General features: G+C 40.2%; 2 protein-coding genes across 2 annotated transcripts in view; one reads left to right on the top strand and one right to left on the bottom strand.

The window, feature by feature from the left end:
• Window positions 1-5453: 5453 nt before the first annotated feature.
• clul1 (clusterin-like 1 (retinal)) lies at window positions 5454-10072 on the top strand. The gene is made up of 8 exons (XM_039602311.1): window positions 5454-5556; window positions 5739-5887; window positions 5978-6148; window positions 6644-7079; window positions 7424-7546; window positions 7630-7844; window positions 8473-8651; window positions 8838-10072. The coding sequence occupies exons 1-8, from the start codon at window positions 5454-5456 to the stop codon at window positions 8851-8853; spliced, it is 1392 nt and encodes a 463-aa protein (XP_039458245.1). The 3' UTR covers window positions 8854-10072.
• Window positions 9096-21010, bottom strand: part of yes1 (YES proto-oncogene 1, Src family tyrosine kinase) — a 32483-nt gene continuing 20568 nt past the window's right edge. The window contains exons 7-12 of the mRNA XM_031735572.2: window positions 19693-19848; window positions 17274-17453; window positions 15522-15598; window positions 14548-14701; window positions 13875-14006; window positions 9096-11071 (exon numbers count right to left, since the gene is read on the bottom strand). Coding sequence (XP_031591432.1) covers window positions 10863-11071; window positions 13875-14006; window positions 14548-14701; window positions 15522-15598; window positions 17274-17453; window positions 19693-19848 — 908 coding nt within the window. The 3' untranslated portion in view covers window positions 9096-10862. The remainder of the gene's footprint in view (window positions 11072-13874; window positions 14007-14547; window positions 14702-15521; window positions 15599-17273; window positions 17454-19692; window positions 19849-21010) is intronic.

Raw genomic sequence — 21010 nt, 5'->3', positions numbered from 1 at the left:
TCTCTTTTGGTCACTGTTGTTAATCATCACGAGGTGTTAGCGCGTCCAGATTGCATGAGGAGCACTGGGATCTGAGTACAATAGCTCTCTGCGCTTCTTTTTATTCTCTTTTGGTCTGTATAAATAACTGCTGAATAAAATGGAAAAAGATGCAAATATTGAATAAAGGGGTTATCAAATGAAGAAATACAGTCACACACAGTTTATTAGGTGCACGGTGCTAATGCAGGTATCATGCCAAAAAGTCACTTCCAATGTTTGTATCTGTTCTCATGTCTAATATAACTGTTCCTCTTTGTAAACAGGCTGTAATCAAGAGAATTTATCAATGGGCTTTACCTGTTTTGCAAGGATCCTAATGAGTTCCTAGTGTGAATTGTAGCCTCAGTTTTCTGCTCTTAGCTGACAGGAGTGGCACAGTTTTGACCAGTTTTTAACGGTTTCATTCATTATAATTCAGTTCTCTGTAAAGCTGCTTATGTCTTCAACCCAGGACTTCAGACTTTGATCAGTGCCACAATATTAAACATAACACACACACCCAGCACTATTTGTGTAATTCTTTATTATCAGGATGTCCTAAAAACTCCCAGAGAAGCCTTCAGCTGATCCAAAATGCTGCAGCAAGAGTACTGACAGGGACTAGAAAGAGAGAGCATATTTCTCCTATATTGGCTTCCCTTCATTGGCTTCCTGTTAAATCCAGAATTGAATTCAAAATCCTGCTCCTCACATACAAGGTCTTAAATAATCAGGCCCCATCTTATCTTAATGACCTTGTAGTACCATATCAACCCATTAGAGCACTTCGCTCTCACACTGCAGGCTTACTTGTTGTTCCTAGAGTATTTAAAAGTAGAATGGGAGGCAGAGCCTTCAGTTTTCAGGCCCCTCTTCTTCTGTGGAACCAGCTTCCAGTTTGGATTCGGGAGACAGACACGATCTCTACTTTTAAGATTAGGCTTAAAACTTTCCTTTTTGCTAAAGCATATAGTTAGGGCTGGACCAGGTGACCCTGAATCCTCCCTTAGTTATGCTGCAATAGGTGTAGATTGCTGGGGAGTTCCCATGATGCATTGAGTATTTCCTTCCCAGTCACCTTTCTCACTCACTATGTGTTAATAGACCTCTCTGCTGAATCATACTTGTTATTAATCTCTGTCTCTCTTCCACAGCATGTCTTTTATCCTGTCTTCCTTCCCTCACCCCAACCAGTCGCAGCAGATGGCCCCGCCCCTCCCTGAGCCTGGTTCTGCTGGAGGTTTCTTCCTGTTAAAAAGGGAGTTTTTCCTTCCTACTGTTGCCAAAGTGCTTGCTCATAGGGGGTCATATGATTGTTGGGTTTGTATTATTGTAGTATCTACCTTACAATATAAAGAGCCTTGAGGCAACTGTTGTTGTGATTTGGCGCTGTATAAATAAAATTGAATTGAAAATTGAACTGAATTTCTCGATGAGTAATTGTGTGCTTGAAATCTTACACAACCAAGTGCCATTTTATACATTCAACTGTTTTATGTTGAGCTGAGCCATGGAAGGACATGGGAAGAACAGTTTTTCCCTGCAGTGTTACAGGAACCAGGTGCAGAAGGTGTCAGTGAGGCTGAAGCATTGGCTGTTTTTGATTATTATCTGTAAGGACTCTATTATCTGGGTCACACCATGCAAAGAGGGCACATTTTTGAGAGCGATGGTGGCAGCAGTGAGAGAGTCCCTCACATTTTACCAAGAATGAAAACTTTTAATGGAAACAGCTTTCTGCTGAGAGGAATGTTTCCCTTTACTAAAAAATAGGCTGGATTGGCTTCTTTTCATATAATATATAACAGAGTGTACTATTACTTCAAAGTAAGGATTTGTGTGTATTTTTTTTAACTTGTGCCAGTATAGGTTATGAGATCAATCTGGCTCAGGTCCCAAAAAAACAAAACAAGCTTAACAACAGAAAGAATAACATGTAAAGCTCAGCTCACTGTGCTTACATCACTCATATGTGTGTGTGTGAACAGGACTGACACAACCATGTGTGTTTGGTTGCTTGGTTGACTGGTTAATGGTTAATTTAACATTAATATTTGTGTGTGCGGCAAACATTTCCAAAAGCCTTTACACAGATGTACAGCTGCTGCCAGATGTAATCAGAATTTGCAGTTGATAGGTATTCTGAGACATATTTTGACTCTTTTGTGATTATTTAACTTGAATCCCTTCAGGGGACTTCTCTGCACCTCATATAAAAGGCAGCCAGAGAGTAAACCTCAAACATTTCAGCCTCTTATGTGCACGTACAAGACTTCTGGCCTCTGATGGTTAGTCTTGTCTGATATGTGCCGATACCCCATTACAACATTTGAAATAAATAAATTTTCCTGGTTGTAAACAGTACGTTTGATGTGACTAAGCAGTCTCTTGTCCAAAACAAACCACTCAGTCAGCGTGACGACTGCCGGATTAACAGGCATCAACCTCAAGCAAAGACAGTAATAGGATAAAGCTGAAGTGGAAAGATTACGAACAGATCTCGTCAGGTCAAGATATCCTGACGAGTTCTGTCCACACCGACCACTTTGTTTATTTCGGTCGACGGAGAAGCACCTTCAGTCTGCTGCTGGTGAGTTGTGCCTCATGTAATCGCTCTGTTGTTGTTATGTTTGTCTTTTAGTTAATCAACACTTCTTCAGCTAATTTTTATCATTTATACCTTTTCAAAGTGAAGTCATAAATTTTCCATGAGCCGTGATAGCGCAGTAACAGTTCTAGATAGATAGATACTTTCATTATTGCCATAAATAAAATTCAGATATTCAACAGCTGTATTTAAAAATTAACATCCCTAAAGTCATAACCATAGATAATTAAATTATGTTAAAAAAGATTACACCATTCTTCCACCTGTTTTTTAACCACTCATCCCGGATGTCAGCTGCCAAAGGGCAAGAAGTGAGATACACCAAGGAAAAGACAGCAGTCTGTTATTGGGTTATAGGTGAATCAGTTTAAACATATTTTAATAAAAACTGGAGACAGTAAAATAGAATAGAGAAGCTGTTTTTAGTACATCCTTAAAAAGTTCATCCCTGTTTACTGTAAATCCCTGCTGAATGCCAAATTGTGTAACTCATGAGGCTTCAAATTGGGACACAGGCTCTAGAAAAGTCAGAGAGATGATTTAACTGTTACCAAACTGGCAACCCAACCCAAAACAATTCAAAAAATGTATTTTTAAAGTTTCCTCTTTTGTGTATCCTTTTGATTTTATGGAGCTCGACCTCCTGACACAGCAGATGTCCCAGTCAGAAACACAGCTTGCAAGATTTTTGAGCTGAATTTGACCCTACGGTGCTTTTTGCTTGGTGATCACCGCCTGCTGCTGACCTCACACTGGTGCTGCTTAAAGTAAAAACTAAACTCAGTCAGCCAAATGAATAAAAAGATACAAAAGAAAAAGGGCAAAGCCTCCTCATAGAGTCATAACAGGCTACACCATTACTCTAAACAATATAAGTTAAATTGGTTTAAATGCAGTATAGTATAGTGATCACTATTCTGTGCAGGAAACTATTGGTGAAACGTAAACAAATATGGTATCTGACAACTAAGGATGAGAGAGGTGGGATTTTTCAGCGCCTAGTGGATGTGTAGCACCACCAAGTGGCAGACTTCCACATGACCACGTTAAATCAGGCTCATGCTCACCCTTAAATCCTGTTGCCTTGTTGTTTTCTTGAAAATGGATAAAGATGGATTTGTGTATGCAAGCACAAATAAGTCAAATTATTAGATTTGAAAGCAAAGGAAAGAAAGCAAGAAAAACTCCAGAGAGCACAAACCTCAGCCGCGGGAGCTCACTCTCTGGGGAGTAGTTACATTTAAAGGAAAAGAAGTGTATTCTTTACATATTCATGTTGTTTTCATTGTTCTTTTAAGAAGTTTGTAGTGCAGTAAAGACAAGTGCAACGTGCAGGTGTTTACTATCTTAATATACTTGACATAATTTTGAGTATAATTGTTATTTTGAGTATTTTTTATTTTTGTGCATATAGTTCACATGTGGCACTCATTTCATTGTTTCTTAAAACAATGAAATGTTTAAATGTTTAGGGATAAATATAAAGTTTAAAAGGTTTTAAAAATGAGTAGTTGTAATCAATTTAAAGTATTATAATTGTAATGTACATAAAAATAATATCCAGCTCTACTCAAAAAGTTCTTGTTAGTCTCAAAACTGACATTTGAAGTAACTATGTGCAGCATTATTAGCAGATTAATCTACTGACCTTAAAAGAGAGGTCAGAGGTCGGATTTGACATGATAATTTAAATCTTTATATGGCGCTTTCCCTATCTTGGCAATACACACCACCCTTGGACGGATCATTCTTTCGAAGTTAAAAAGCTTTTTGCCATTTTTTTTTTTTTTTTAACCAACAAATCATGAAATTAAAGACCTGGGTGGATGTAGGAAAAATGTTCATGCATTGTTAACATGACCTCACTCTACACCCCTACAAAGTTTTAGCACAGTTCATTCAAAACTTTCGAGCTGTTATGTTCACAAAAAAAATGACATGCAAATACCACCAAAACCATAACGGCAGAGGCAATTAGATACATCACCTTCATGTTCAGTCAAAGGACTCTCCTGACTTTGTTGAATTGTTAAATACTTGTTGAATACTTGTGTATTTTATTTGACTAATCAAATGCTGAATTTTGAAAAAAGGTGTTTATAAGGAACAAAAATTCTTAATTATTTCAAGCAGTGCATAACTGCATTTAGCTAGACACCGACAGAAACAGTGGGCGCTTCTTTGACATCTTCAGTTCATCTATGGAGAGACTGGCAGCTCTTTGAAGTGCCATGGCATCAATGTTATTACAGTTAACTAGAACAAAACCAAAAACTGAACTAGATGTCAAATGTTTAAGTTATCTAAAATTAAAGTTAATAAAAAACTGAGGCAATTTTGTGAACCTGGAAAACTAAACAAAATAAATTAAAAATCTAGAGGGAAAAAACCCTTCGTTTTAATATTTGTTAATTTAGTAAAACTCGCATTGGCATGTTTATTGAGCCTTTGGATGTCTACAAGACAGAGTCAAGTATAAAAACAACAACAACAACTGAAAGTCAAAACAAAATAAAAATAAAATCAATTAGAAACACAAACTTTGGACCTAAAGTCTATCCATGCCTTATATTTACCTATATTAACTGAATATTTGCAGGTTATTGGACTCAGTATTCATAAATGTAATATTTTCTAAAGTATTTGCTTACTCATCTTTGCAAAACAATCTCTTTGATAACAATCTTAAAGTTTATGCACAGATAGGCTCTACTTGTGTTTAAATCTCAGTGTCTAAATGTGAGTCGGTTTCATACATAACCCCTAAACCACACTTGGTATATCCTGTCAGACTCTTTATTAGTCGCTGTGACAGAGCTCCAGAATGAACTTCTTGCTGGGTTTAACACTTTTATTGGTGACGCTGGGTCTCCTCGATTCTGTACCTGCGGATCAAGGCGAAGGCATCTCAGAGGACACTTTAAAACGTGAGTTAGCAGAACAGACTCTTCCAAGTAGTTTTGTTTCATCTAATTATTCCTTTGTTCAGAAATATTTGTAACTGACTTTGAAGGAAGTGTGTTTCTTGCTCTTAATATTAAACTTTTAGGGTTTAACAGTGTGTTTATGTGTAGACTAAAATGTACTCAGATTCCTTTTGTTTTCTCAGAGTTGTCACTGGGTGGTGAGAAGCTTGTGGATGAGGAGGTGAGGAGAGCTTTGTATGGGGTGAAGCAGATGAAGGAGGTGATGTGGCGGAATGAGCGGAAGCATGAACACCTGATGAGGTCTTTGAGAAACAGCAGCGAAAAGAAGAAGGTTGGATCGACGTTCACTTTCCTGCAAAAGAAAATAAAAGATTCAAGTCAATGATGATAATATGTTAAAGAATCCTATTTTGACCACCAGGGGGCAGCAGAACTAGCCAAGGAGGTGACTGAGAAGCTAAAAGAGGCAGAGGAGCAGTGCAAAGACTCCTTGCAGTCTGAGTGGGAGGACTGCAGACCCTGTCTGGAGGATGCATGTAAAAACTTCTATACCTCCACCTGCCGCAGGGGCTTTGTTTCTTTCCATACTAAGGTATGCAGACTTTCATGCCCTGCCCTTCAAATAATGCTGCTAGAAATACAGTTACATGTTCTCAGTTGAAAAATGACAGTTGTACAGTTGGCGCAATCTTCTCCCACTGCCTGATTGTTGGATTTTCATAACAATACAGTGAATCACATTGCCTGAAGTCGCTTGATGGGAGTCATAAAAATTGAGTGCAAATCCATTTTTAAAAATAGATACATACTGAGACAAAAACTGAAATATTATTTTATTAATTTATTATCATTAATTAATTCTTTTCATTATGTATTTCTTATTTTAGCAATTTTGGTTTTCTATATATTAACAATAAAACAATACCTCAAAATAAATCCTGATGTTTCAGTAGCAGATGCTAAATTCAGCTAAAACGGGATGTTTTTGAATTATCCTGTGACTCCCAATCCTGAAAATTACAGTTGTTCTATTCTATTCTGCGGGCAACTGTGAAATGCATCGATTTCCATCACTTCTGTTTTGTAGGTAGAAAACTTTTTTAAAAGAGTTTCCCGGCGCTTTGGTCCCCGTGAGCCCAACTTGGAGGCAGGGGACATTCTGGTAAACCAGGATAACACCACAGACACAGAGATCATCCAGACTGAAGACTCCTTCAACCGACTGGTCAGTAAAGTGGGAATGCTGGTGAACCGTAGCGTCACGCTGGTCTCTAAGCTGAGCAGCAGGCTTGACAAAGCACTTCAGAGAGCCTTCCTGAACGACACCGATATCCTGATGGAAGAAACCACCTCTGATCCCTACGACCCTGCCCGGGACTCGGGCTTCCTGCAGGGTGTGGGACTAGAGGAAGTACTGGAATCCTTCTTTGACTTTGGCAAAAGTGTGGTGGATGAGTTTGGAGCTGTGGTGACCCAGGTGTTTGATGATATCCACAAGACAGTGGAGGAGGAGAAGAAGAAAGGTAATGATTAAGCTGAGCAGTTTGCCACACATATGCCAGTTTGGTTTAAAATATACAAAAAATGGTTAACAGCTGCAGATTTCTCTGGTTCCACCTGTGAATTTATAACAGAGGTGCTGCCGGGATTGGTTGAAATGAAAATATGCAGATTCCTTGGTCCCAGTGTCACATGGTTTGGAACTACTGAGTTGAAATAATTTTAAACGTAATTGAACATATTTCAGTGCATTTTCATATTTGTAAGTTAAGTGTAAAGACTCCGTTTTATTATTCTTAGGTGTTCCATACAGTGTCAGTAAACTAAAAAAAAACCCCAAACATGATCAGATATGTTTCTGTTGTAGAGAGGGAAAGTCTTCCTCGCTTCCTGCAGAACAGGAAGCTGTGCAGAGCCCTCCGCAGACAGACATCAGAGTGCTGGCAGCTACAGAACGAGTGTGAGGCCTGCCAGGGAGCTCTGCTCACAGGTGAGCAACCACCGGCCTCAACTGTGACGTTTATTCGAGCTGACATTTTAAAACTTCAAACCTCATCTTCTTCTTGGCTCCAGAGTGTCCCAGTGTTCGGGAACTGCACGTGGAGTTGGATGAAGTTTCCCAGCTGCTGGACATCTCCAAAGAGCAGTATGATGAGATCTTGTCTATTGTCCAGCACCACACTGATGAAACAGTCAGTTGGCTCAGCAACATGGCGGCTGTATACAGCTGGGTGGCTCAGGCTGTGAGCAACAGCAGCGCTCCACAAAATATCTTCCGCATCACCAAGGTGAGGAGGGACGGTGGAAGAGGTGGTAAAGCTATGATGAAATATGAAATAAAAACAGCAGATATATACGTTTTCTTAAAGATACATTTAAATGGAGGTATATCCACAGAGCTTTTGTCATGGAACTCTTAAATCTTCAATAAACAGAATTTAAATCGCAATAGTAAAATAGTACCCCCAACAATCACACAACCTGCTATGAGCAAATACTTGGTCACAATGGGAAGGAAAAACTCCCTTTCAACAGGAAGAAACCTTTGGCACAACCAGACTCAGGGAGGAGCGGTCATCTGCTATGTCTGGTTGGGTGAGGGGAGGAATATAGGACAAAAGATAAAATATAGAAGAGAGCCAGAGTTTAATTGCTAATGATTAAACACAGCAGTGGAGAATAAACGCACAGAGTGAAAAGAGATGAGTGAAGAAGCAATGCTTGGTGCATCATAGGAAGCCCCTCCCCAGCAGCACTCACCTATAGCAGTGTAACACAGGAATGGTTCAGTCATCTGATCCAGCCCGAACTTTAAGCTTTAGGAACACTTTAAATCTAATCGTAAAATTGGAATATTTATTGTATATGCCACTGCACAGGAGTGCTTGATGTAAAATGCCTTCTTCCACTCTCCAGGTGGCACCAGAGAGCCAAGGTGAACAGAATGAGGCTGTTCGTGAGACCAAGGTGGAGGTAAACATCCTAAGCTCTCCTCCGCTTACCCTCACCGTTCCCAGTGAGCTGGAGCTGCAGGACCCAGCCTTCATTCAGTATGTGGCTCGGGAGGCTCTGGAGAAGTACAAGGAGATGGTCAGGTGAGAGCCAGAATGACTGAACCCTTTGAGCCACGCTTTTGTCAGTATCATTTTTTAAAAAAATGAAAAGGCAGAAATGTCATTAGATAGCAAGGCTGAATCTTTCTGAAATACTGATGCAATATTCATCAGTTTTACTAGGACGGTGGAAATCATTTAGGTATTGCTTTCTCTCCTTCTTTACAGGTTCGAAGATGAGTAATACTGCAGTGTGCAACAGCGAATACAACTCGAGCATGTTTGTATTGTAGCCATCATCTTGTTGAAATCTACAAATGTCAAATCAAAGTCAGTAATCATCGGTATTCAGTGAAGTAAAAAGAAGCATAAATTTAAATGAATTTTTAAAAATGGGCATGTTCAAGAAAACACCTGGACGTCTTGGGTCCGACTCTTCAAGAGGATCACTGCAACTCGTCAAGAACACAAGTAGTAAAAGTAACCTTTGAGTAAACCTTTTATTTTTTTCCTGTACAAAAATCATTATTAGTAACCTTTCTCATTAATTTCATTATTCATGTCCCTACAAGTTCAAGTCCCCATGTTTTTATGTTTAAGAACAATCACATATGTTCTTTGAGTGATGAACAGAAAGAATTACAACAACAACAACAAAAAGTTCACATCTTTGTAGCTTTCATACTCCCAAATTTCCCCATCACACACAACTGGACAGAGAATGGAAGCATTTCTAAGAATTTATTATTAGATTTTGATCTGTAAAAGCACTAAAGCCCTGTCTGGAACACAGCGTGTGCAAGGTGTTTGTTTTGTCTGTCTGGTTCTAGTTAACTCGCACACGAAGTGATATATCATCTGTACCGCCGGGAACTGAACTACGAAAATCATAGGGGAGGGGAGCTGCTCACATGCAAATACCACTGGAGATGCTTCATTAAACATCACCACACGGCTTTGCATAGTTGCATTTCAAACCTATGAGAATACTTGATTGAGGTTGTAGCTTTGGATAAAGCTTTTCCCTCTTGCAAAATCTGAAATGAGGACAGTGTCGATCCGCACACAGTCCCACGTATGGCGACTCCTGCACCGACAGTCACGGCGCTGCAAAATTCGACTGTGTAGATGTGTGCAATAATGAAGAGAAATCTACAAGAATCTTCTGTAGCAATCAGAGCTGTGCAACAGGGAAAGAAAGACAAGAAGCAAATCTTATAGAAAGATGAAGACAATCTTAATTAAATTTCACAGCTGAAATGTCTAATCTTTTGTTTTCTTATACAAAATGTTAATCAGGAAAAACTGTTTGCACTTGTAAATTAGCAAAATACCTCTTTATGATTTCAAGTCCCAGATTAAATGACAAAAAAAAAAGGAAATTTCATTTGAGATTCAAGCAACCCCGTTAAAAAAAAAAGAATCATATAAAACACTTGTTATTCCTGCTTCTTCCACCTCATCACACCTGCTCAAATACACTTTTTATACATACTGTATGTACATCTGCGCTCATCTCTTAGTACATTCTTGCATCCGCGCGATACCACCGTTTTTCTTCCTCCATTTATTCCACCTCATAATGCTCCAAAACTTTACAGTCAGAGCACATACGTAACATCTCACACAGTAATTGGGCACCTACTACATACATATGGCTGACAAATTAAAGGAAATACCCGAATCCTTGGCCCCTTTTGTGCCCACTGAGTCGCCACAAATCGACTCAAATCCATGCCGTTTGTTTTTTCTTTGATTTATCAGCAGTCTGTTCTTATCAACCTACATATTCATACCAAACTCATATACATATAAAAGCTCTCACTCGAATATCAAAGACTTTTTGTTGTTAAATTTAATTTAAAAAAAGGTGGTGGATTGGAGGAAGGGTAGGGGAACTTCTCATTAAAAAAAGTTCATTAAAAAAATGCATCCGCGAGTAACCATTCATTTGAAAATTTGGATCACAGTGTTGTGGCCAGCCTATATGGATTATTGTGATATGCAGAGTTCTCAGAGCTCAACCCGCCAGCGCCGATCTGCACGCTTGGACATTTCCCCGCATATTTGGCCCCCCAGGTACACAAGGGACAAACCTCTACTTCCTCTACATCAGGTATGTCAGTTTGGAAAAGTTTGTAAAAAAAAAAAAAAGTATTTTCTGTAGCTTCAGCAGAAACGTGTTGGTTTTCCTGGATTTTGATCTCTGCCGATGTACCCCGGTTTGCCAGAGTTTGTCCCAGATCCTCCCGACTAGAGGTTGTCCCCTGGCTGATACTGTGGCTCTGTGGCTGTGAAGTAGTCTTCTAAAAAGGACTGGATGTACTCGAAGGTCGGCCTTTCATCGGGCTCCTTCTTCCAGCACTGCTTCATCATCTCGTGCAGTGAATCGGGGCAGCCCTGTGGGCAGGGCATGCGGTAACCTCGCTCTACCTGCTCGAGTACCTCTCGATTCACCATGCCTTGAAGGGAAAAAAAAGGACAAGAAATACAATATAAATGGACAACCATTATATAGTCAGGTTATCCAAACATGCATTACAAAGGTACTTCATACATCTATTTATTTATTCGATCTAAGTAAGGCAATGGGATTGTAGTAGTGGAAATTTACACTACAGGCAGACAAAAAGGGAGATTATCGCACCATCTAACCTATGTGCCGAGTGAAGCTGTGCACTCTGATGGATGGGAATAAAATTTCATAAATTGGTGGTTTAATATAACTCCAGAGGTTTTTTATATAATTTATTTTATTTTATTATGGTCATGAGTAATAGATCTCCAGAATTTCTGAAGAGCTCTCAAAGTTTTTCTTTGGACATTGGTGGCTTTTTCACTAATTTTCACTCCAGTCCTTGTAAGGATGTATTCATTTATTTTGGCCTATGAAGCATTCAAGCACAAAAAGGCACCGAGCTCAAGGGATGAACCCAAGTTGAGGCTACACATACTGGACAATTGATTGCAGTTACATTTAAATTGTATTTTAAGGCGCTTTGTTACAAACAGACTGGCAGAAAATAAATTAATCTTCTCAATCTCTTTAGTTGAATCGCCCAAAACAGATTCAGATTCAGTAAAAGGACTAGATGTTACAATCCCTGACATTGCATTGCTTTAAATGGAGAAAATCTTGAGGGATGGCTGTTATTGGGAAAGGCAGCCCAGAAACTTTACCAGCGGCACACATCGTTGTGTGTCTCAACTTTTGGTCTTGTACCCAAGCTAATCTGCCATTTTTTTCCTTGGTTAGGTTTAGGGTTTAGAGATTTTATCATATTAAAATTTGGGACACATTGTCAGTAGTGGACTTTGGATTCATCGGGTGTTTCGGCCATTATCACTAGACACCCTCATCCAAGGAGGCCCTGCCAGGGTTGATCAGGCCCCGGAGTGTGTCACTGGTTTATGTTAAAATTGTTATTTTTCTTCTTCTTTCTTCTGTTTAGTTTTCTACAGTTTATTTTCTTCTATTCTATTCACTGCAACTGAGAAGTAATACTTACCTCTTTAACATTTATGACATTTGACTGCAGTTGCTTTTAAATTGTATGTTTAAGGCACTTTGTTACAAACAGACTGGCAGAAAATAAATTAATCTTCTCAATCTCTTTAGTTGAATCGCCAGGCATTAAATAGTAAGAGCGCTATTAGCTACTAAATAAATAAATAAATAAAAATACTACAGTATCTGAAAGTCCTGTCTTTTGGAAAATATCCAGCCAAGACTGGACACACGCACGCACACACACAATCAACTAATATAGTTTGACTTCCACATCAATCTGACTTCTCCTCTCCGTGGCTGAGCATTGATTATTTGAAAAACCATATAACAGAAGGAGCCTTCCAAAGTTTTCTGGTCAAGAATACTAGTACAACTTTTGATTAGGAAATAGCTCAGTGTGCAGCCTGACTGTAGAAAGCGCTGCCATCGTGCAGCTGACAGCAGGATTAAATGCCCACGCAGACCACTGTGGTAAGGGGGGAAAAAAAACCTCAGTGACCCAGTTGGAAGTTCACTCATTATTTCCTGTTAAGACTTTTAGTCAATTTTAAAACACATACAGGCAGATAAGACTGTTAGCAGAAATAAACCGATCGATACAGGTGCTCCAGCGCTCTCACAGAGAAGTCTGCGTAGCTTCCTCCAGTTTACTGGTTTACTCGTAAAACTGAACAACAAGAAAACAAACAGAACTGCTCCAGTTTCGGGTCCCAGTGTCACAGATTTCTTCCCAAGACAGGAAGACAGTGATCATGAACTCCGTGACACAGCACAGAAACAGCTCCATGGGAGCTCAACTGCAGCTAAAAGAGGTTATGACACAGAGTCAGCGGCATGGTCACAGCATAGCCGCATCCTCCCCCCTCCATCTCTCTGTGGGAGAGTGGGGATCAGATTATCTCACAGTCGGAGAGGAGAGGAAAAGCCCCGAGCAGCTGCTGAGACCAGGATGTGGTGGCAGCAATATGTCGGCTGCTGAGGTGGTAGCATGATTTACATCTCGCATGTTAAAACCTCAGCTCTAACATCATGTCTGCCTATTCGAGTAACAGTAGATACCTACACACACACACACTCAAGATAAAATGGAAAAGAAATGACACATCATAGTCCAGACACTTGGTCTAACTGCATCCAAATACATCTGCACTGTCTAGCATGGAATTCAAATAAGAAGAGCAGACCTGTAGACCATGTAGAGTTAGACACATTATGGTTTAAAAAAATGCAAATAAGTGGGTTCAACCCCCTGAATCTGCAGCTCTGGGGTGAAATAATTAGAGGAATGATTTGCACTGAAACCAAGAAGGCCACAGGAGCCAGATGGACCTCTACAAGACATGGTTAAGTCGTCCATATGGCATGCTCTGTAATCAGTGTCAGTTTAACACAGTTAAAGGCACACACTGTAGTACTGATCCCATACAGCAGGGGGCAGAAACGAGGTGGGAGAAAGGGATAAGAAGGGGGATCATACATGCAAGGGTACTTTGCCCGTGACTGACAAGTCACTAAACACCTGAGGTGACTCATATCAGATCACATGCATGGATTTCTATTCTAATTCACAGGGTGAAAAAGCCCCAGATGACTGAGGATGACAATAGCGTGCTGGAAAATAATGGTGACGCAAAACTGTCTCCTGGGGCAAACCATCAAGAGAACTCCATTCAGCTGAACAAAGGAGGAGGGGCCAAAAGCATCTACAGCAAAATTAAAAGTGCATTACATGTATCTGCGTGTGCTGTCCTTACCTGGATATGGTACTCTGCCCTTGGTCACAAGTTCAGTCAGCAGGATACCGAACGACCAGACGTCTGATTTAATGGTAAAGCGTCCATACAAGGCAGCTTCAGGTGCCGTCCACTTGATGGGGAATTTAGCACCTGGCAAAAAGGAAAAGGAAAGAGCGAGGCGAGTCAAGCATGGGCAAAGAAAACATCAATAAGACTGCTGAATATTTCCTCAGTTGGTGGATCAATAGTTTAAACTTTTCAAATGTTAGAAACTGTGAAAAAGCAGCACATCCTCACATCAGGATGCCAAATCGGTCAACTGATTAGAAAAGTTAACTGATTTTTTGAACCACCCTTCAGCTTAAATAATGTGTGCATGTGTAGCCTAAATGAACAGAATCATGGTTCATGTAGCGGGCCTGCAAATAGCATTATTATTTATAGCTAATATCAAAATCTGCTGTGACATTTTCAGTTTCCTTTCTATCTAAACACCAACACAATTCCAGAAGAAACTCTGATAAACAAGTAAGAACCTATAAAAACTCAATTTTTTAAGCTCCAAGTGTAAGCAGCAGTCATAACTAAATAGATCAGAGCAAGCACTGAGAGGCCCAGTATAAACATGTTCTCTATTTATAGTCCGTGCAGACAAACATGTGTCCAACTGCATCCGCTCCCTGTCACACACCTTGTCTGGCGGTGTACTCGTTGTCCTCGATGAGCCGAGCCAGGCCGAAGTCAGCGATCTTACACACCAGGTTATCAGCGACCAGAATGTTGGCAGCTCTCAGGTCCCTGTGGATGTAGTTCATCCTCTCAATGAAGGCCATGCCATCTGCAATCTGGGATTAAGTTGGATTGGACAGGATGTAATAACGTTATTCTAACAGCTTCAGAAAGGAAAAGTGCAAGCATGAAAAAAGGAAGTTTTATTTTCAATTATAGATCAAATAAACACAGCTGTATTTAGGTGTCAAGAAGACTACATGAAGGAAAAACTCAAACAAAGCACTCTACACCTGTGACAATGACAGCAACAGCATCTGGACAAACATCCTAAACACAGCCATTTGACACCATTCTCACACTTGTTGTAAACTCCCTCTGAGGCATCTCTGGGTTTCAGCCTGTTTCAGTTTTAATTCTCCCCCCCAAAAAAAACCCCCAAAAAAAGAAAAATTACTACTCCGCAGAGTGGAGAGGGAGCCTGTGAGCGTGAAGAGGCAAATTAAGAGCAGATCACAGTAGGTGACTGAACCAGCGAGCTTAAATGGCCTCTGGTGAGCAGCGTTTAAGTGCTACAGGCAGTTAAGTGGGGGAGAACGAGGGGAGGCACACGCAGCGGTATGAGCTGTCGGAGGGGGAGAGGAGGCACACATTGTTGCACAGGAAGCGGCAGAGAAGGGAAGGGTAGATATTAAATAAATTATGCCAGCCAGATGGAGAACAAACCGAAACCCGTATTCACAGGGCGTGAATATTTGACTCATGCACACCTACACACACAGCTGGAAAGAAGCCCGCGTGGAGCTTTCTCCGCTGCATTGCTGATGTATGATAATCTTTCCCCTCAGTCAGAGTTAAAAGAGCAGCCGGGCAGGGAAGAGACACGGGGAGCTGCTGCACCTGTGTTAGCATTTAAACACTGAGTTTTCATCTTACCTGTGAAGCCATGTCCACCAGCTGGGGAAGCTTCAGATACTTTCCATCTCCCTCCTTCAGAAAGTCCAGTAAACTACCTGCCAGAGTTTAGAAGACTACTGTCAAGAGAATGAATACATCCGTCTGCAACGTGTATAAAGACAACACAAAAATAAACAGAAACAGAAATAACCTGGAGGCACCGCGACTGTTAAAAAGTGCATACAACCCTTCAAATGAACTGTGATGTGTTTTTAAAGGCTGCTGGACTGCTGTGGATCCAGTGGTGCAGGGGTGAGCAAGCTGTTGACTGGAAGGTTTGTGTGTGTTTAATGGGGTCAGATTAAGAATGAAATACTTATTAAATGTTGATGTAACTATCTGGCTGTGGTAATCACAGTTCTGTACCAGTTAGTAAGTTCAAATTTGACCTTTTTGCTGCTCTTGTTTAACATCTGCTCAAAAAAAAAAAAAAAAAAAAAAATCAATCAATCAATCAGAGTGAAAGGAGTGGCTATGGACTAGCTGACTATTGATCGCTTGGCTTAAGTATAATCGGTGTGACAGCTCTAAAAAGAGCTCTGAGGCAAGGGATAACATTATATAAGCTCTGAAATAATTTGCATTTACTTTTCTGAGGTTAAAAGATAAACAGAAGATCTTTCATAGAAACACTCTAATGGAAAAAATGACAGACACAAATTATTATTCCAAGAGGACGTCAATTTTTATTTTTTTTTTTACTCTTTGAAAAGTCTGTCGATATTTTCACTTCTAAGGTTTACACAAGATATGTCAGACTTCCTGCCTCACTCTTGGAGTGGAAAAAAATGTATTTATCTCAAAGCTGCACTCAAACAAGCTTTGCATAAACATACATTTTCTTGCAGCTCTGACTCTCTATGCGCCCACAGCGGATTTAAAACCAAACAAACAAATCAATTTGTGCTTGAAGGCAAGATTTTTCAGCTTTAATTCAGAGGTTTTACAAAAATGAATGCATGAAGTGTTTGGGTATTATAGCCATTTTTTAAATACACAGTCTCCATTTTCAGACAACTGACTGACGAGCAGTTTCGTGGCCAGGTGAGGCGAACTCTCCTAGTGTTAGTGTTACTTTAACTACAAGCCCCAAAGAGACATCACTGCAAACGGTATGGGCATTTTTAGCTGGTTGTTCCTAAACAGTTTATGGATGAAAAAAAATGAAAAGAAAGATGAAAAATGAAGCTGAAAATCTGCTTTTCAGTCATAGCATGAATGTTTTAGATCATATTATGTTATCACTAACAGAAATTATCATCTATGGAGATCAACCACTCATGACTTCTATGGCGTTCCACAGGGCAGTTGTCTTGATCCGTTATTTTTCTCCTTATACATGCTGCTACTTGGAAACGTCACCAAACAGCAAAACATTTGTTAGCGTAGTTATGCAGTTGATACACAGCTATCTGTAGAGCCAGGCGACAATGATTTAATGAACTTTTCAGCACTGTGTTTAACACATGAATGACTGCAAACTCTTTAAAACTACATTTTAATTTCTTCATTTATTGGCTCTAAAACCAAACATGATTTGTGTGTTTGTGTTTATTTCTGATGGACTGTTTGTTTATTTAAATGTCTGTTTTCATATGGGTTCATATGCTTTTGTTCCTGTGAATCTCTTTGGAACCTCCATGTTATACTGGGCTATACAAATAAATTTAAGATATACATTCTTTGTGTACATCGTCATAACTTCTGATTTGGAAACTGAACAGTTCTTACCTTTGCCCATAAACTCGGTAACAATGTATATGGGCTCCTCGGACACCACAGCATAGAGAGGTACCAGTTTGTCATGTCTCAGTTTCTTCATGATCTGAGCTTCCTGCAGGAAAGCTTCTGGAGACATGGTGCCCGGCTTCAGGGTCTTGATCGCCACCTTAGTCGTACCGTTCCATGTGCCTGAATATATATGAAACAAAAGGTGAATGATCACTTATTTACTTTGCAAAAGGGACTTTTTTGCAATAGAGGAATACAATAGAGGAAATACAATTTAAGACACTTCCAATTCATTAAAAGACTAAAAGGTCCATTTTTAACCCTTTTTTATGTGATTAAAAAGTCAATTCTAAAATCACTTGGACCTCTGGCAGTGCTCCCATGTATGGAGAGAACATGGCAGCTGAAATAATCAGCCACTTCCTGATTGAGAGCCACTTACTCACGCCCTGCTTACATACAATGAGCCGAGGCAGGAGATCTACTGCTTTCGTCAGAGGGCTGAGCTTCATGAATGAATCATAGCGAACAAACTCTGCGTGCATGCACACAAGCTGAAGGACAAAGTAGGACAATGATAATATCTATAAGTAATAACGTGAGGTGGGGAGCGCAAAGAGAAAATCATCTAAAAAAACAAAACGCACGAGCAGCACGAACTGCAGCTGAGCAGAAAACCATCACGAAACCACGAAGCAGTGAGCGACAGAGAGGGATTCCTGGGATTGCTCAGTGGAGGCTTGCAGGTCGAGGCTTGCTGCAGGGCAGGCTTAATTAAAGACTCAGCGATGAAAGAAGAGAGTCGTGTTCACTCAGAGGCCCCTGTCTCACAAGCAGGCCAGTGAAAAGAAGCGTAGGAAGTGACCTGTGATTACTGGACCTGTGTGTGTGTGTGTGTGTGTGTGTGTGTGTGTGTGTGTGTGTGTGTGTGTGTGTGTGTGTGTGTGTGTGTGTGTGTGTGTGTGTGTGTGTGTGTCTATGAAAACCTACAGGAATCCGTAATCAGCTCTGACATCAATACATGTGCCGGTGAGGCAGCAAGACAAGCCCACTCCTGACATTAGTGCCACTCAACTTAAAACACTAATATAAACCACTGTCATTTGTTTTTCACATTAACTTTACATAAGTTACATATTCATGCGCATATAAATCATGCACAGTGGGCATGTTTGTAGGCCCTAATGACTGTGTGTGTTTATGTCCACAAAGTTGTTCCTGTTCTTCACTAATTCATAAGTGTTTGTGTCAAACACCAGCGCTGCAGAGGGGATTTATGTCTGCAAGTTGTTAACATCGGAAGTACTGCTCAAACGCAAGGAGGCCATTGGTTTATCGCAATGTATCCCTTAACATCGCCATCTACAACCCTGTTAATAATCTCATTAATATTAAAGTGCAGAAAACAGAATGCAATGACCCACAAATCAATCAAACCCCATATTTAATTGAAAAGGACACAAAGACAACATATCAAATTTTTAAGACGTTTTCGAAACACCACGGCTCATCGCGGTCATGTTTACAGCTGTGCTTCATCACCGCGTTCTGAAACAGCAAATTCTTTGGAAACATGTCTCTGAGTAAAGTTCCTGTTTCTGGCAGTATTTCTGACATATTTCACGCAATAACTATTCCGCTACTAACCCATTTATGTAGGCATTTAATGTGTCGGGAGTGCTTTTGCAGGGAAACATCCTCTTTTTCTGTCTCTGTGTGGTTTGAATAAACTGAGTAAATTTGAATCGACAAAAAGGGGGGGGGGGGGCAGCATCTGTTTTATATTTTCACGTTATCTTGCTCTGTTAGAGCAGAAATGGATCCAGACAGATGCAAGACAGCATCTTGTTTATTCAATTTGTACATGCACAAAAACAAAACAAAAAAACCCCAAACAAACAAAAAAAAGTTGCTCCTCCTTGGCAAGAATCCCCCCTCACAGTCGGGATGCTTCTATACTACTACTTCCGGTATACTGTTTACTATAGTCCTTCTAGAAGCAAGCACTGCCACCCAGCAGCCATCTTGAAATGCCTTCAGGCACTTATTCAAGCAGTTGTGCATCAATAAGGATTATAATAAGGGTTTATACTCCTACCAACAGCTTCCATTCACGATTCTTTCAGTGACATGTCTCTTTATTATGAAGTCTCTGCTGTTTTCAATCCCCAGCTCCATATTTAACAAAGACATAAAAGTAGCGTCCTTGCTGCCAACCAATTGTGCAGGAAACAAAAACTACTGCCATCATTGTCACATAACGTCCAGAGGGCATGTAGATGAATTTTGCTTTGTCACTCTTTAGTGTGAGTGAGCACAATGAAAGATAGAAGCATTGGTTTCTGTGCCTGCGGGGTTGATTTCAATAAATAATATCATTCATACTGTGTGCTGGAGTACAGCTCTAGTGGTCTCTTACCCATCCAAACTTCTCCAAAGCAGCCCTGTCCCAGTTTGACCTCCAGTCGGAGTGACTCTCGTGGGATTTCCCAGGCGTCCTTAGCTAGTCCCTGAGTTTGCGGCTTTACTGTGGGACACACAGTCGTCAGCCTGTAGCACAGACCATCCGCATGTTCTACACAGGAAGAAGTACATAAAAAAAAAGAAGGGGAATGAGTGAGTGAATGAGCTTTGATCTGGAGTGCTTTATCCACATGCAGTCCTGGCCATCAGCAGGTAGCAAACTACAATCAAATCACAACAGATTTGATTCCCCGTCCCCACACCTCACAGAATAACTATTTATTTCCAACATGCCCTCCAAAAATAATCAGATTTTCAGGTACTTTCACCATAATAGTATCCCGTGTTTTATTTTGATTTCAACTTCACTAAAAGGCAAGAAGATCAAGGTTCTGGGTTTTTGTTTTTTGTTTGGCAGCAGCAGCACTCGCTACATTATGTCCTGCTGGAATTCTGCACACAAAATAGGGGAAAACAGAGGAATGAGTGGAAATCCAGCCTGTATTCAAACACTGAGCAGTTAAGATCCAGTGAAGATTTTCTCACTTGTTCCTGACTTTCTGTCTGCAGATCAAAGTCTACACTGCTGCAGAGCTTTGAGCCGTAACAGTTCTTTAAAAAAAAAAAAACACAAAACAAAAAAACCCACACACACAGCAGCGAGTGATTTCTATCAGTTATGTGGAAAAATGCGGTAAACACAACCAGAAATGCAGTATCTTATAACAAACACTCTTTTTAAAATAGATTTTCTTACAAGTTTAACAGGATTTGAGCAGTTCTCAAAAACAGTTTGTACTCAATGTGTTTACACATCATGCGCTGCAGTCGCTTTCTTTTAAGATACCACAGGAGACCTTTAGAATGACTGTTTATCAATACTGTGCCGATTTCAGCTACTTGAGACAGTTTTTTTATAAGTGAAACATTTTTTGTATTCATGGCCTCCTCTGGCTTAAGTCCCAGTGGGTTAAACTTTTTTTTTTTAGAACCTCGTTACTGAGTTACTGAGCTGTGACCGTGTCGGTGAAAGCGCTGCTTGCGACTGGTTCAGAATCACCATAGCAAAAAAGCCTCTGTAACACGCATACATATTCAACACATAGATCTGCAGTTGAATAATACATTTCCCACTGTGAGCACTGAATCTGCTGGTCTACACACTGTATGGAGCCAGAGTAGGAGGCAGGGGACTACTTGCAATGCTAAAACCCTTCAAAAGAATAAGTCTCTATGGTTTCAGTGACTTTTACATCACATCTGTCCAAATTACA

This window comes from Oreochromis aureus, linkage group 18 (assembly GCF_013358895.1).
Source record: "Oreochromis aureus strain Israel breed Guangdong linkage group 18, ZZ_aureus, whole genome shotgun sequence".
Taxonomy (NCBI): Eukaryota; Metazoa; Chordata; class Actinopteri; order Cichliformes; family Cichlidae; genus Oreochromis; species Oreochromis aureus.
The sequence above is the reverse complement of the archived record's forward strand: the minus strand, read 5'-3'. Positions and strand labels throughout refer to the sequence as shown.